Source organism: Anopheles coluzzii, chromosome 2, assembly GCF_943734685.1.
Source record: "Anopheles coluzzii chromosome 2, AcolN3, whole genome shotgun sequence".
Classification (NCBI taxonomy): domain Eukaryota; kingdom Metazoa; phylum Arthropoda; class Insecta; order Diptera; family Culicidae; genus Anopheles; species Anopheles coluzzii.
Window position 1 is genome coordinate 33157225 of NC_064670.1, and position 17683 is coordinate 33174907.

Consider the following 17683-nt stretch of genomic DNA (forward strand, 5'->3'; position numbering starts at 1 on the left):
TTTGTCGGCGATCGGCCGTTCGTTCGAGGGTTCGTGGCGTGTCACTGTGTAGGAAATTGTCACGCCCGGTTGTAGGGGCCAACATCCGACCGGGTGGTGGTGGTGGTGGTGCTGGTTGATGTAGCTCGGAGTGTTCGGTTCTGTATTAGGGCTGTGCTGTGCTGTGTGTGTGCTGTATTATGCGTGTGTGTCAGAATAAGAAAACAGAAATCAACCCGAAGAACAGAGAAGCAATAAAAAGGCCGGGAAAAAGCGCACCAAATACCGATACAGTAGGCTGTGTACGTGCGTTCGTTCGTTCCATTCGTCCGCGCGCGTTTGTGTGTGTGTTTGAATAGTGATGGAAAATCGTCTTCTGGTGTGAAGGATCGGAAAAAAGGGCCGGGCCCTTCCAAATGAAAGGAAGTGTCTACCCAGAATGTGTGTGTGTGTGTGTATGTCCGTGTGTGTATGTGAGTAGTGGAACACAGTGTAGCCCCCATCATTCCTTTGTAAACGGAAAAGCCAGGAAATGGGGGGTAGAGGCAACCGGTTTGAGACGAATCCTTCCTCACCGTAGTGAGCAAAAAAAAAAACAGGAAAATCTTCCGCCATCGCACGGAAGAGTCGGTGTTGCTGTTGGTGCTCGAGTGAAGTGGAAAATCGGTGAAAATGAGAAAAGCGTACCACCAGATCCCACCCCACTTGGAAACCGCAGCACGCGACAATTTGCGCGAACGGCGGGTGGTGGGGCTGTGAACCACTCCCCCCGTGCCGTGGGGAGGCAATGTAAGGCGGTAAGAAAAATGAAGAGAAAAGAAAAAGGGGAAACATACAACCGTCTAGTAGGCACGGAGAAGAAACACACGTACGTATATTATGCACTTCATCAACCATCTTGGATGGAGGTTGAAATAGGAAGGCAAAAGCTTTGTTGTTGTTGTTGTTGTTGTTGGGGGCCTTCTTTCAAGGGTGGAAAACTGTGCTGCAGCAAGCATGGAAATGGGGGACGAAAAAAAAGATCACACACAAAATATGATGGAAAAGGTTCCCATTTCTTTTTTTTTTGTCGGAAAATCTTTGCATCTTTTGTTGGAGTTTTTTTCCCATTAGGAGCTTGACGTGCAAGGGTTGAGGACACTTTTGCGAGTTTTCCACTTTGATTTGGCTTTGCTTCGGAACGATCGCTCCCTGGTGCAAAAGTTCCGGTTTTCGTTGGAACTGTGTTTGTGTGTGTGCCTGTTTTTGTGTCATGGATGGGTGTGGGTACCCAATAGTCGTGTGTTTGTGACGGAAGGCTCTGATAAACCGCTCGTAAAGCGGATAAATAATGAGCCCGTTTTTGGTCAGTGGGATGGTGTGGTGTGCGGGTGGTGCACGGGCGAGTGAGCGAGCGAGCGAGCAGGATACGCTAAGAAAGTTTTTCACTTCGGTACGAGAACTGGCCGGGAGCAAGATGATAACCGGCACCGGGGTGGCGTGTAAAGTGTGGCTGTGTAATCAAACAATTAATTAGCATTATCGAACGTGGGATGGTGAGCCGCACCGACAGTGACATATATTTTGGGTGGAAGAAGGGGGTTTACCCCCCCTTCTGCTGGCTTCACACCCCTTTTATATCTACTGCTTCGGACCGTCGTCGTTGATCGATGACGCCGCTTTTTGGGTGGCGCTTTTTAGTAGATAAAGACGAGCAGCAGGAAGGTTTGTTGCTTTTTCTGTCGGATTTTTGTTTATCCGGCGCTGTATTGTCCAAAGCTGTACACTTTTGGGTGGCTTTGGCGGTCGCATTCTTAATGCCCCACCCAGCCTTTTCGGTTGTGGATAGTTTTGTCCTTTGCGATGTTTCCTAGGTCGCCGTATGTCTTTCCAAAACACGCAGTGAAAAAACTTAAAAGGCACATACTCAAATAACAACGAATGTGTATGCAATCGTGCTTAAAAATGACAAAATGCGAGCGAAATGATAATATACGCCTAAAGTTATGCAATTGTACACCAATTCTGGCTTTTATTGGTGTACTGGACAGTTTCAAATCCATTCCAACAGTGGAAATTCCAATTGTTTACAAATAACTTCATATAATCAATTGGAAAACTGAAAGAATCCTAAATTTATGTCTTACTTGAAAACTTACCTAAAATTTACTTGAAATGTGTCATTTGTGGCTTTGTTATCATATTTCGTTCATAAACGTGTTATACTCATTACCGGGACGATGCTTGGACGGGAAAATGGGATGAACGAGGATGGTCAAATATCGATTTCGTGCAACCCTGACCACATTCCGAAGGATGTCGCCAGACGAAACCTCCACCGTCTTGTATGTGTACATATTGCTGAATATGTATGTATGTGTGTGTGTGTCTGTGTGTATGGGCCATGGTCTCGATCCAATTTCCAAACGGAAGCACCTTTGGGCGATGGGCCGTCGTCCATAAACAAACTCATAATTGAGTCCGGGCCCGTCCTTCAGGCGAGACACACTGTCCACTGGAGGAGCCAGCTAAAGTGTTCGCTCGATTCGATCGTAAACTTTGCTCCATCTCCGGAGTGTGAGCGCATTTTTAAGAGAAATTCAAAATTACCATTTTCACCGTGGACCAACGGGGGAAGAGGGATACGGGGCTGCTTTTCGATGCAGTCAAACAGCAACAACAATAAGAATAAGAGATGGTTATGGCAAGGAAAAGAAGCGAGCCTGACATCCCTCGTGGAGGAGGAGTGTGATTTGAATAATTTTTCCTTCGTGTAGTGCATTTTATAAATGAATTTCCACCAAGCCAGGGAGGGGGTGGAGTTGCATTCCAACGAAAGATAGAATCTAATTAAATAAAAACTTTTAACTTCCTCTCGGCACAATCCACCCTGGGGGACTGTCTTTTTGGGGTAAAGATCGGAGCCACGGAAGTCATTCGGCAGTATATAGTAAAATAGTTTCCGGGCACTAGGTTGCACAAGTTGTAGGAACTTTTTCGCGAGGGGGGTTTGAGCCGAGCAGAGCGAGTCTGTTAGATTACCATTTATTTCCTTCGCTCTCTATCTCAAACGCAAGTCACTAATGCGATTACCTTTGGATGCGAGAAGTCTAAAGCACGAGCAACGAGAGATGGCCAATCCAATCGGACCGACGGCTATGTATTCCGATGGGATTCTTCGGGCACAAGTGAAGTATTGTGAGCTGTTTGACAAGTTGTGGGATATATTTTTTCAAATCATATCCGCCTCCCGAAGGCATGTTCAACGATGAATATGACATCAGTTGAGTGTATTTCGGTATCTGATGTACAAAATACTAATATCGAGCTTTTAAAATTTACTGTCCTGGTGCTTGGGAAAATAAGCCCTACAATAAGACTTAAATAAGTCCCAATACATGATTTGTACACAGAAGAAAAAGTCGCTTTACCTCCTTGTCACAGTTCAGATGAACTTTTTGCTGTCGATGCTACGATAGTATACGGTTGATAACACAAAACATGGACCCATTGACACGTAAATTACCATCAACTACTCACACTCAGGCTGGTATTATTGAATCCGTTCGTAGCGGCGGCGTACGTCCCGACACTCATTTTCCTAACGTACTAGATGGTTGCTATAGTTATTCACCGCGGCATTGTAGGAGCGGGCTCAAGAAATGTGTTGCCATCCCTAAAATTTCATGTGAGCGCCGTACGTTCCCGCTACGAACGGATTCAATAATACCAGCCTCAATGTGCTTTCGAATGAAGAGGAATGCTAGAAGGTTTGCTTGCGAAAAGAGGAAAAAAACAGCTTAAACCTAATTTATCATTGGAATGAACTGTACCAGGGAAAATCAACTGTTTGGAGCTTGATCGATCGAAATCTTGAAAATTAATCATTACTTTAATTTTTATCAAATTATTCGGTCAATTTTGGAATTCTTTGTATCCTGCTCCGTAGTTTAGTGGATAGCTTATGCGACACAATCATTTTCACTGGGGAAACAAGCTCAATCAACCAACAGTTTGCCCATCCCTGGTTAAAAACGGCGTTCGAGCCATGGAGGAGATCGCTAGAAATTGAGACGCTTTCTGCATCGACCCAAACCCGTTGTACTCGGCCATCCTTGAAGAAACTGCATCAAGGGTCACTCTCCTTCTCCTCCCCTTATACTGTTTGCGGATCGTACCATTATGTACCTCCCCCTGATGAGAGCGTCTGTGATAACTATATACATCCGACGGGGCTATGTAGCTCGGAGTGCACCCGGGTGTTCGGTCTCTTGCTCAACCCGTCGTCGTCGTGCCTTATCAGTGTCCTACACATGGCGAGCGAAACCGGGTCGATCCTTTTAAGCTTCGAGCTTCGTTCCATTTCAACAGTGTGCACCCACCCACCCTAATGTACACCGGGTCCTTCAAGCAGATCCCTTTTGGAACCTTTGCCGTCTCTCTCACCCGGTGTTGTTGGGTGTTTCAGTTCCGGCTCAATTCAGTTTGGTCCGCATTTGTGAAAAGCAATTTTGCCAAGCAATGCATCCAACCAGATGATGAAACGGGTCAAGGGGGCGAACGGAGGAGGAGGAGGGGGTGGAGTATGTAAACGGAAGCTCATTTATTCACGCCCGCTTTTGCACACTGCCAACTTACGCCGTACTCAATCAGAGGGAAGACCGTTTCTCCGGGAAGAATATTTTCGTAAGAAAAATGATGTGAATCGTGATGAAATGTTTCTTACTATAAAACAGGTCGATAACATAATGATAACATTAAGCGAACTGTTATTCGAATTGGAAAACGTAGCAATTAAAGAGAGGTATAATTGGGTACAGGTTGTACAGGATTTGGTATTAAAGTTCAATTTGATCTATACAGCATTTTTCCACTTTCCATTCTAGTAGTTTTTAGTTATTTGTTATTTGTTCTATGTGTGTCTATGATGCGTCAATGAACAAAAAATAGACGCCATTTTCGCAATAGATATTTATAATATTTGTGTTCGAGAAAATCATATGCAAACTAAATTCCACCGAAGAACTCAATAAGGACTTCTGGTGAAGGAAAAGTTCTCTTATTGAAACCCGTTTTCAAATAAGTTTGTTGAAATCGGCTCCAGATATTTGTGTGGAAGTGGTGGTACACAGTGGAGTGCTTTGGTTCATTTTATGAGCGTTTAACAATCCTGTTCCGCAATTGCATCAGCTTACTTTGGAACGTCATTCGCTTTGCCCAAATATCCACATATCCACATATCGATGGCATTTCCCCTTGCGAGTGGGCATCTCGTACGGGTGAAGCTTTTTTTGAAGCAGAATTTCTTATCAACGGAACAGTGAAAAAATGCTCACACAAAAAGCAAACACAGTGCTTTTCTCCAGTGAGTTCGGTTGGCAGAAACTCATTTCGGAAGCGTGTGTTTGCCCAAACCGAAAGTTCTTGCACATTCTGCGGCGATGAAGGCGACGGTACCGGAGCACTACGGGAGCACTACCGGGTTTTCTACTTAACCCCTTCTTCCCGGGGGTGGACGGAACGGCAAAAATTGAGGCTGTGACTTGCTCTCCAGCTTGCCGATACCGGATATCGGCGCACATTGTTATCGCATTTTATCGCAAACGGAGGCAACACAGCTCTCTCTCTCTCTCTATCTCTTCTCGCTGCGCTCTTTGCTGAGATAGTTAGGTGGCGGTTGATGGTAAAATTATTTGCTGAAGAAATTTTGCAAATCCTCCACTAACCCTACACTTGTCTTTTGCAGCGAATGCCGCCCGCACGTGTGTTTGTTTTTTTGTGTGTGCTCTACTTCGCGGTTTGTTAGTCTGTGGGTGGGGTCTGTTTGTGTGTGTGTGCATATGTGCGTGGAAGCTTAAACGCTACTAATCCTACTTTTCCGGTTTGGGTGTTCTGCTGTTGTGTGCACAAATCGATGCGATAAAATGATCAACGTTGTAATGTAATAATGGTGCAAACTTCAGCAAACTTGAGCACAACAAATGGGCAATCAATTGACTTCTCTGGTGCTGTTGTTCTACAAATGAATAGCGTTTCTGGCAGACCAACTGACACAGTGGAAAGCTGCGTGAATGCCGTGGTCTGTGATTGATGTAATGTGTTTAAGGGTTATTCCTGCTGTGTTTTTTGTTCACGAATCAAATAATACATTATTCAAAATGGTTCGTAACGTACGGAAATGTGTTGTACAATTCGTATAGAAACGTAGTAAAAGATGAGTGTTGATTATTTTTAATAATAAACACTCTTATCGTGTAAGATTGAAGCATTCCATGGTTTTAAAGGGTCAAACATGTTGTTAAATCTATGTAACTGTGAAGATGCACATTAGACACATATATAAAATGAAATAATGTTCTTTTACAGTACTTTACAAGAACTTTTACCAATATTTCATGTTTTGTTCAATCTGTATTACTTTATTTAATGTACTGTTTTATTTATTTTTATGACACAAGGTGATCCTTTGCTTGCTTAAACTAATTAAAGCTAACTTAAACCACCAATGATGTCGCAAATAATACTTATTTGTAAAACGGTAAAATGAAGCTTTGAAAAAGTGTCAAACATTGGGGCCCTTCACGATTCTAGTTTTATATGGAGTTTGACAGTTGGAGGCTGAAGTCATGTAAACACTCCATACAAAACGACACATAAAACTAGCCTGCTATTTTTATTATTTTATGCTCATTTTTAGTCTAGATTATTCTAGTCTCAAAGCTAGAATTAGATTCGAGTACCTGCTCGAAAAATGGCAAAACGCAAAAGGCAAAAGGTGGTGTTTACATTTATCCAAAGGTGCATTAAAGAGATCAGGTGGTGGAATCTAGAATCAAAGTGTATGTCGACCAGGCATGGATTTATAACCATATTCTGACGTCTCTTTTTCCCAGGATTTGCGATTTTTTTGTTCAAAGAGGCTTTCCGGATGCTTAACGAATACACAAAACACTCAAAAAAAAAAAAAAAAAACACATACACAAAATCTTCATTCAGAAGCAGAAGCGATAAAAATCAGCCTTCTTAATACATACACCTTGGGATAAGCCCACCTTTATATTATACCCACTTGGATAGCTGTTCGAAAACAGCTATATAATGCAAACAGCTGATAGGCTGAAATTTCAGCCTACGATCTAGAAACGGAAAGGGGTCCATTATCGGAAAATTCTGAAAAACGGAACATTTCTTAACATCACCGAGATGAAAGTTGGAGATGAATAGAAGAAGAAAATTACACTAAAGTATACATGTATACTTTAAACAAAGCTAAACATTAAAAACGCGCAAACCATATTGCTGCAGGCGAACAACTGGCAAACCATTCCCTTTGTAAGCTTTCGCAACATTTTATAATCAACTCCGCACGGTTGGCAACATCTGCTAATCGAATGCAGCCATCTAGATCATCTATTTTTCACGATTTGTGCTCCACTTTCGCAGCGAATCGCACTACAACAGTAGTCGGTCTATTTGACCCTGCCCTGGCGGCACTAGCTCGGCCTGGCCACACTCTCCGAGCTGGAGCTGAGAACGCATGCAGAGGAGAAGGGGAAGAGATTTGCTTTCGCTTTACGATACCGTTCAACTGCTCCACCAGCACCGCCCCTTCGGAGAAAAGTGGCACCGGGTGGGGAAGCTAAAACGAAGAACGCTTCGAATTGTTTATCTGTTTGTTGTTTGTCTGTCGGGGCCCGGAGAGATGGCCTTGGTTGGCTGGTTGGCTCGCTGGAAGCCAATCCGACCAACCGCACGGCACGGCTCACGGAGCAACATTTGCTACGTTTTGCTTCTGGTGAGCTGCTGTTGCTGGTGCTGGTCGCGCTCTGCCTTTGCTGAAAAACCTGAAAACAGTTGCGCGAATCGCGTATCCTTCAGCTACATCACTCTTGTGTGTGCGTGTGTGTGTGCATTCTGTGGCTTGAACGACGAGCAAATCGTGCACGAGAAGGCAGAGCGCGTAGGCAGTGTGGAAAGGCGTTATTTTGTTTAAAATGTCTGGCCCAGCACAGCGATGAGATTGTGACCGAGATGTTGTGCGCTCCGATCGTGCTCCGATGGGGGGGCAAAATAGGAAAATAATTAATGTCCCGCGGGTGGTTTGTGGTGTCGAGATGACTTTACTCTTCCACCCCCAATCCCCCATTCCGATCAGCGGAACCATGTTTACATAACGCACAGACGTTCGTTCGTTGCCTGCCCCTGCCGCAGCGTTTGAAAACGTTAATTGGAATTGAAATTGACGACGCCCACGTGCACGGTGGGTGCCGGTTGGGTGTTTTTGATCACTTTTGTTTGTCTCTCAAAATTTCAGGAAAGCCTTACAGGGTTTTCCAGAAGTTCTCATAGCTGTGGGACACTTTGTTGGATCCTTCTTACTTGAAATGAACTTAATGTAATGGGAATTGGACTCTGTAGCACCCTTGTTGAACAAATCTAATAGGAATTTTCAAGGAGCCTTCCAATAAGGGTGCCATAGAGTACAATTTCCATCATACGTAGTTCACTTCCCATAAGAAAGAGTCAAAGAAATGTCCCAAAACTATGAGAACCCCTGAAAAACAATGTATAGCTTCAGTTATGTTTTTAATAATTACTGGCTCAAAAAGCACTGCGGTTCTTCAGTTTTTCATCTACAAGTGCACATTCCTTCTTCGTGCAATTCGTCGATTTAACTGTGTATATTCTATGTTTGATTTCAACCTTCCCTTATCCTCTTTCCGATCCCGCATTAGAACCCTCCATAATCCCGTGCTGCCTTAATTTTTAATTTTTAAATTTTAAATTCTAATTTTCTAAAAAAAAATTTTCTCAAATTTTAGATAATTTGTTGTTCATTTTTGTTAGGTTAGGAAATTAGGTAAAAAGTATTATTTAAGTATTTGTGTAACCAAAAGGTAGACAAATAAATTTGAATATGAATATGAATATGAAGTGCACATTTTCCTTCTTACCGCGGCTGACTGATACGTAAGGGCGATCATTACAGTTACGAGTAGACCCGTCCATCGGTGTGTTTGGAGTGTTCATTTCGTTACATCTTTTCTCTTTTCTGTTCATTTCGTTTCATTTGCCCATCCAGGCGTCCGCCCGCACTGGGCCAGCCTCACGATACCATTAAAACAGATGCTCATGCGTGAAATAAAGTAATATCATAAAAGAAGGCGAAACCAAAATTCACAACACAAAAACCAATACCAAAAGGGGAAACTGGCGACCCCAACGGGTGGCTGTGGTGGGCGGTGGTGGGAGGCGTACGCTCGTCGCGCGTAAAGCTGTTTGCATGTGATGCTCACGCGTCACTAATGACATCGGCATTGGGCTTCCTGCCAGACGCGCAACGGCAAAATAGGAGGGTAAGGGTGGCAAAATTAAATCACTTCACCAAACACCACCACACCACACGGGGTTTCGGGGTTCTCAATAGAGAGCGTAAAAAAAAAAGCTGGGATGGGAGGGTGGGGGGTGGGGGCTTCATCATTATGCAATAGGAAATTTTTAACTTCACGCAAATGTGTACCACCAGCAGCAGGGTGTGTGTATGTGTGTGTGTGATCGTGACAAATGAGGACAAATCATAAGCGCCTGCTTGTGGGTGGCTTCCCGTATGCTCGCAGCGAGCCCTACAAAACCGGTTCGGTTAATGATGTTTTAATGAGGGAACAATATTGTTCATAATATATGAAGCGATGGTACGTTTGTGTGCATGTGTGTGTGTGTGTGTGTACAATGGTCGCGATGTATGTTTCTGTTGCTCTCGATACTGATGATTTGTTCAACAGTATTGCTTATTTTAGGAAACTCAGCCATCGTTTTCAACTAACCCAAATCGACTAATTATCGTTACCACAATTTAGGTAACCAGATCGTCTAACAATTACATATCGATGCCGACCATGCTCATACAACCGCAATGGAAAAATAGGGCACTTTGCCAGAAAACTTTCCAGTGTGTATGTGTGTGTGCCTTCTAACCCTTCGTTTCGTTCCATCTACAGCTGCCTCTTGTGTGCTTGAATAATTGAATTTAATTATCATTTCATAATAATCCTCACTCGATGGGGCGCCATCGGAAGGGAAAACCACCCCATTTTCCACCCAATCGGTGGTAAAATTAAGCTGCAAAACAATTCAATGTGGCACTTTAAGCTTCTCGTTTTCCGGAAAGGGTAAGGGGTTTGGTGAAAGTTTTCCCATTGAGTTTTAATTCAATTCTAGAGCTGCTGGAAGCTACCGCGATGGAGACGCATGGTGCTTCACCGGGAGTAGGCGTTACACCCACTCTGGATGGCTGGATTTAGTTGTGTGAAATGTGTTAAAATACTTTTATAATTTTAGATTTATTTGAAAATTTAAAAAATAATGATACTGTTCGAAGTGTTTTGGTATACAGTGGCTCGGAAACATCACAACAACACCTTACACCTTTAAACTAAAAAAACACACCGCGACGCTGTTCATTCATTTTCAGCACCCGCAACATTACACCCACCATTGCGATTAAATTGCGTTTTAAAATCAAGTCTCTACTTTGTAATGCACGGCCCTAACGAACGATATTCAAAACGCTCGGACGATCGCAAAGAGGCGCGAGACACATTCAGCATCCTTTTTGTTGTCGCACACACGGTGTTTTTTTTTTCTTTCTCTTGTTGGCACACTGTCCATTGAACTCGGCTGCATTGCGTTCGCTGTACGACGACGCGGGAGGGGTGAAAAATGTGGTGAGGGGAGCGGGGGCAAAACGATGAGTTGAGAGTGTAGTTTTTACGGTGTTTGTGTTTCAATTCGTCCCTGAAAAAAGCACAGGCCAATCAAGAGTCTGCTTTGTTCGTCTTAGTTAGCCATCCAATATGCCTTACATTGTATACATGTATGGAATGACTGTTGCTCAAAACTAAAACAGAGCATGGTTTTTTCACAATAACTTGATTAGGAGATAGGATTAAGAGGCTTTGAGTTAAATATGAAACTACAAAAGAATTAATAAAAATAATTAAAAAGCATTTCAGCTCACATTTGTGATCTTCCGCTTCTGCATTGTAGTCCCTCTCAATCGTAAGCATTCCAACACATAAAATCAGATTTTGTATTTTTTCTGCATTTTTCAAACACGAACGACTTTTTGCTTGCTTGATCGTCTCTCTTAGGCCTGTCGAATAGTGTCTTACATGCACAACACTACGTACGTGCCGACACCAAAAACGTCTCTAGAGCACTAAGTAAGTGTGCGTGATAGAACACTGAACCGCTCGCCGCTGCACTCTCTCTCTCTCTTCTGCTTTCTTTGACAAATATTTGTCTCTCACCCCGTGGCGCCTCCATTCGATAGTGTTTTTCGTGTTTTGCACTTTTTGTTGTTGTTTTATTTTACGCTCCCGCTTTACGTTTTGTGAGGAAAATGAGCGACCATTTCTCACAGCGACCGCATTGTCGCTCACGGCACTCACAGTTGATCGTTTGATCGTTCACCGTCTCATCGTTGCCCCCTTACGCGACCGCCTTACGCATGACGACGAGCAGCAGCAGCAGCAGCTGCTGTGTGTGTGATGGAGACGAACCCACTCGCGCACCGTTCGGGAATCTCTCTCAACACAAATGTCCCACCAGTTGTGTGCGCACTACGCCAGCAGTGGTACAAGTTTTTTCCACCGCTCCACACAATCAGTTCGAACTGTGTTGCGGCTCGTTAGCACGCTTCACGCGCGCGCGCGCGCCTTGTGTCAGCCAGTGCCGGTTATCAGCCGTAGGTAATGGGGGTTTTCAGTGGACCAGTGGTAGTGTTAGCGTTACCGATCATTATGTTACGCTCCCGTGCTTAGTGTGGAAGGAGATATGCGGCACCAAAAATGCGACTTTGCTGCTCAGCTGGTAGAGCATTGGTGAAAATTTGCGTGTCTATGCACACGCCATTTTCGCTTCTCCAAGCACACCTGCCCCGTTTGCTCCCGTGCGCCGCTGGGTGGGTGGGACGGATGGGACAGGGAAATTAACACGCTCCCATGATGGCGGTCCAACCGACCGTAGATCGCAAAATGGCGGATCTGGCGGATGTGTTTGTTGCCTCTTGTTGCAAAATGAAAATATTTCGGTCCTCCGTGTGTCGCACACACTCTCTCTAGCGGGCGCGGTCTTGGTTTTGAGTATTTTCTTTTTTTATTTCCATTTTTTTTCTTTTCTCTCTTCTGGTTTCGTTGGTTAATCCAAATCCACTTTTCCGTGGACACTCTGGTGCTGTGTGCACATGCCAGAGAGTCTGTGTCTGTGTGGCTTTTGGGGATTGGGGATGCGGAGCGCTGGTGTTCGTTAGGTCGCATCTGCAGTTGCGAGGATGCCTTAGGGTGAATGTCACAACCGTTTCGTTTGTGCGTGTGCGTGTGCCGTCCATAGTGTTTGACAGGGAGGAATGGGGGGAGGAGGGGGGCTGTGATTTCGTCGCGTTTTGCGATGCGAGCAAAGTGGACGAGCAGCGGAGACAGAAGGGCCCAGGAGAGGTATGGCGGTTTAGGCAACTGCCAACTGAGGCCAACATTTGGAGATGCTCGTCTGTAACGTCGCGGCGGCGCGACGGTCGGTCACGCAAAAGCTTTCGACGACGAAGCCGACGAAACCAATCTATTTATACCGTACTTAGTAACACACAGCGGCACACGCGGCGGCCCGCTCTGCATACAGTTGGCCATCGATAGCATCGTTCTCGGCCGATGGGAATTTAATGGCAAGCCTAGTAGTTGTGGGGACTTTTTTTTTCATCATTCGCTTTCGAAAACTTTTTCGACCGTGGTGCTGCTGTTGAAGGTGAAGTTGAAATAGTTTGGTGGAAGGATTGTCAACCATAAACGAGTTATTAGATCGATCGTATGCAGTGAAATGGAAAGTGAGTGTGACGAGCCACAACGGCACAGCAAGAAGATTCGGTCGGTCGGAATCAAGAATCGAACTGCCAATCGATAAGTGTCTGCTCCGGCAGCCCAGACCCGTTTCGAGTGACAGAACCGTGTGGCAGAGGTTAGTAGTGAGTTTGTCCTTGCCCCGGCTGCAGACGGACCTTCATACGGTTAAGTGTGTGCGTGTGTTTGTATGTGTTACATAGAAGTGAATGTGCAAGATCATTCAAGGACCTAACAAAGTGCGTATAATACGGAATTAGAGAGAGAAATTGTTTAAGAAAAACGCCAAACCTTGCCTTGGTGAAAGTTGGGCCATTCTGATACATTCCTAAAAATGTTCACGTGTAAAATTAAGATACAAATTGCGAAAAGAACAGTGAAAAGTGTAGCTAAAACGGTACAGTTTGAATAAAAAGTGAAAAATAGACTGACGAGAAAGTGAAAAGATTGTTTTAACGGAAACAATTGTGTATAGTGAATAGTTTATTACTTTATAGAGTAACGTTATCTTATTTTTCTAGTCTATTATTAAACGTTTTTTAGACATTCTATTATAGACATCTATTATTAAACGTTTTTTAGACATTTACCATGTTTTCTGTAAGCGCATTTTAAAACTAAATCATCTTTTCTTATCCATTTTGCAGATTTTAGCACTAAGAAAACGGCAACCGCTTAACTAAAGAACGTGAAATTTGTACATTGTTTGTTTGTCTGTCCTGTATACAAGCGTTCCTTCCTTCCGTACGGTGTGTGACCTGATATTTATGAAACAGAACGCAACGCCACACGCTGTAGTGTTTTCTCGCCACCGTCGCCGAAAATTTCGCATAAAAAACCACAATTAGGTAGTGGTGGAAGCTGTACCACGCAATACCACGGCGAAAGAGGAGTGCGGGAGCGGAAAAATTGTGCACGTTTCCTACTGTAATAACGTGTGTGCGCGCGTGTGTTTGAATGTGTGTAAAGTGTGTGACGTGACTGTGTTAGTGGGTGTGATTTATAGAGACTGAAAACTCACAGCAGCAAACAACACACACACACACTCGCAACAAAATGGTGATAGGCGAGCAGGTGGAAGGTGGCGAGGCGATGCCTCCCTCGCCCCAACAGTTCCCGCCACAGAAGGCCACGATAGAGAACATCATGAGCGGCATAGAGAACACCGGTGCGGTCAAGATGAACAATCATAGGAAAAAGCTGCGCCAGAGGTTAGTACCGACCGAGAGGAGCAAGCAATCAAGTTTTTTCTCCATTTTTTTGTTTTGTTTTTGGGAAAAAACTTCCTATTCACGGCACTAAAACTAAAAACAAAAAAGTTGTTCAAACCATTCGCCGAACGGTGGATTTAATTAAAGTTTTGGAAGGGGAAGGGACCTGCTTTTATTTGCAATTTAATGTTTTCTGTATGGTTCGTTCATTTCAAATACCTTCTCTCTCTCTCTTTCTCTCTAACGCCAGATTTGACATAATAAAAAAGCTCGGCCAGGGCACGTACGGTAAGGTGCAGCTCGGCATCAACAAGGAAACGGGACAGGAGGTGGCCATCAAGACGATCAAGAAGAGCAAGATAGAAACGGAAGCAGATCTCATTCGGATACGGCGCGAGGTACAGATTATGAGCTCCGTCCAGCATCCCAACATAATACACATTTACGAAGGTACGTTTACGGTAAGGCAGGGCAGGGAGGGAGGGAGTAAACTATACACAACGGGGGCCTCCGCTACTTCAATTATGATGGCCCGCGCGGAGGCCTTAGGGCAAATTGCATGAACTCGAGACGAAAACACAATTAATTTTGCTCGGTACGTCGCCTACCCACCCGAGAACGATAGCGGGCAAAATTGGCAATACGCTATGATTAGTACTGATTACGAGGAAGGGAGAGATAGAGAGAAGATGAGCTGAGATTTGCAAGAGTGAATATAGTGCAGAGTTTGATTCTTCTTGTTGTCCTTGTGGATAAGTCAGTCAAAGGCTACGGAGGAGATGCGGTCTCCGTTGGGAATCGAACACGTATGTAACCTTATAGCAGCCGGCTCGTCTATCGAATGGACTAATGGTATGACTCTTACAGAAGGTGTTATTAGGCCCAATAAAAGGCTGTTTGAAGGCGGAAGATTTCGCTACAATGGGTGTTTTTCATTAATGGGTAATTGTTGGATAATTTTGTGTATGACACTCGAGAGCTTCCACATATAGCGGCTTCTGATAAAGTTTTTCCCTCTCCATCGCCTTTACATTAATGTTTTTTTTCCTGCTTCCATCTTCCAAATTCACCCCCCTCTACTCGGCAGTATTTGAAAACCGCGAAAAGATGGTGCTAGTCATGGAGTTTGCGGCCGGGGGCGAGTTGTACGACTACCTGTCCGAGCGCAAGGTGCTGGCGGAGGAGGAAGCGCGCCGCATCTTTCGCCAGGTGTCGACCGCGATCTACTACTGCCACAAACACAAAATTTGCCATCGCGACCTGAAGCTCGAGAACATCCTGCTGGACGAGCACGGCAACGCGAAGATCGCCGACTTCGGCCTGTCGAACGTGTTCGACGAGCAGCGGCTGCTGGCCACCTTCTGCGGGTCGCCGCTGTACGCGTCGCCCGAGATCGTCAAGGGCACGCCATACCAGGGACCGGAGGTGGACTGCTGGTCCCTGGGCGTCCTGCTCTACACGCTCGTCTACGGCGCGATGCCGTTCGACGGAGCCAACTTCAAGCGGCTGGTGAAGCAGATCAGCCAGGGCGACTACTTCGAGCCGAAGAAGCCGTCCCGTGCGTCGCCGCTCATCCGCGAAATGCTGACCGTGTGTCCGTCGCACCGGGCTAACATCGAGCAGATCTGCAACCACTGGTGGGTGAACGAGGGCTACGAGGAGTCGTGTCTGGATCTGGCGGAAGAGCTCGCCAACCAGACGCCGGTCCGGCTGGACGTGCTGCTGTCGCTCGCACCACCGTCGGTTACCGCCGACCAGCTGCTCGTTGGCAATGGGCAGGAGGACGCGAAGGCGAAGGATCGCATCCAGCGCAGCCACTCGATGGGTTCGATCGTCGAGATGGGCGGCACGGAGGCGGAACGGCGCATTCTCGATATGGTGGCGGCGGGCGGTGAGGCGGCCCTGATGCCGTCGCCCACGCGCACCATCACACCGGCAGAGGGGGCGACGGCGGCCGGTGTCGGCAGCCCGCAGGCCCAGACGAAGCGCAAGCTCGAGACGACGGTTTCGACGGAAAATGCAACCGGCGCGGTCAAGAAGAAGGATAAGGCGGACCCACCGTCCCCGGCCCAGGCCCGCATCCCCGAGGACATGGACGTGGAGGAAGCGGCCGTGGCGAGTACGCCAACGCAAGCAGCTGCAGACGAGCAGACGGCCGAACCGGTCCAACCGACGGCGCAGGAGGAGGCCACTAAACCCACCGACTCGGCGACGCAACCGAACGAGAGCAAGTTCGAGGCGCAGGAAGTGCTGGAAGACCTGCAAAACCTGGAAAACATGTGCGACGAGCTGCTGCTAGAGGCGGCCCACACCCAACCACCGCCGTCCGAGGCCGGCGCAAACGGAGCCACCGAACCGCCACCCTCATCGCCGCCCGTCAAAACCGTTTCGAGCGTGCGGGCAAAGCTGGAAAAGCTGGAAAAGGGTGAAATCGGAGCGAAACCGGCCGTCCCGTCGTCGACCGCCCCCCTGCCCACGGTGCGCAAGGTGTTCGGCAAGAACAAAACGACCGATCTCACGACCGCCATCAACGAGGTGAACGCGCGGAAGGGCGAACCGGCACCGTTGGCCGGCAGTGCGCACCGTTCCGCCAGCAGCGTGGAGCGCAAGAACAGCCTGCCGGACGAGAGCCTGGCGCGGACGGCCGAACGCCGCAAGTCGCGCATCCTCGAGACGGCGGAAAAGTTCCAGCAGCTGAACCAGCAGCAGCCGGGCGGCGGGGATAAGTTTAAGAAGTTTGTCCTACCGGGCGGCGGCGTACCGACCGTCGGCAACTACAAGAAGGAGTTCGAGCGCAAGACTGGGCTGAGCACGTCGTCGACCTTTACCAAACCGCCGGCCACCACCCCGCAGGGCGCGACCACCGGCGAAGGCGAGTCGGGCGGGTCGGCGCCAAGCACACCGCCTGCATTTGCCGGTTCGGCCAAGAATCTCGCAACCTACCAGCAGCAGCAGCAGCAGCAGGGAACCGATTCGCCACCCCTGGCCGCGACCAAATCGGACGACGAGGTGAAGGAGAGCGATTCGAAGAGTTCGGTCGGCAGCTTCTCGCTGGAGGACGCGCGCCGCTCGATGGAGAACTCGATCGCGATGCTGAGCCGGGCGAAGCCGAACGACTCCGCACCGTCCACGCCGACCGCGATCGATCAACTGTGCGCGCGCACCGAGAGCGTCTCGATGATGGAGGACAGCGAGCGGGAGCGCAAGCTGAAGAATGCGCGCGAAATCATCGGCAACGCGATTCCGATCGGGCGGCTGCGCAAGCCGCCGATGCCGTTCGGTGCGAACGGCCGCTCGACGACCGGGACGCTCGGCATCAACAAGCCGTACCGCATGGGTTCGGAAACGCCCGAGCCACGCTGCGACACGATGTCCATCCCGAGAAGTACGTGGTCGACGTGTGTTACCTTACCCAGTACCATGGTGCAGATGTTATTTGATTGACTTTTTCTCTGTTTGCTTACTTGCAGAAGTATCGATCGGAAGCATCCCGAGCCCGCCCAAGGACGAGACGAAAACGTCGCACGCCGAAATCACGCTCAAGTCGGCCACGCTGCCACGGCGAAAGCTGTCCAAACCGCTCGAACTGCAAGGCGATGCACAATCGAAGGTAACCGACCCATT

The 17683-nt window shown here is 47.0% G+C and overlaps 1 protein-coding gene across 15 annotated transcripts in view; it reads left to right on the forward strand.

The window, feature by feature from the left end:
• LOC120947687 (uncharacterized) overlaps nucleotides 1–17683 on the forward strand; it is a 38758-nt gene that overhangs the window by 3908 nt on the left and 17167 nt on the right. For 12 of the 15 annotated variants that reach the window (XR_007452068.1, XM_040363254.2, XM_049606727.1 and 9 more), the window contains exons 2-5: nucleotides 13496–14059; nucleotides 14310–14509; nucleotides 15147–17444; nucleotides 17530–17669. Coding sequence is in view for 14 of the 15 variants with exons in the window: in XM_040363254.2 (XP_040219188.2) it covers nucleotides 13905–14059; nucleotides 14310–14509; nucleotides 15147–17444; nucleotides 17530–17669 (2793 nt within the window). In the remaining variant the exon portion in view is untranslated. Of the gene's footprint in view, nucleotides 1–8; nucleotides 777–11493; nucleotides 11709–13495; nucleotides 14060–14309; nucleotides 14510–15146; nucleotides 17445–17529; nucleotides 17670–17683 lie in introns of those variants that run through there. The other 3 variants (XM_049606726.1, XM_040363253.2, XM_040363256.2) reach the window with 3 other exon arrangements.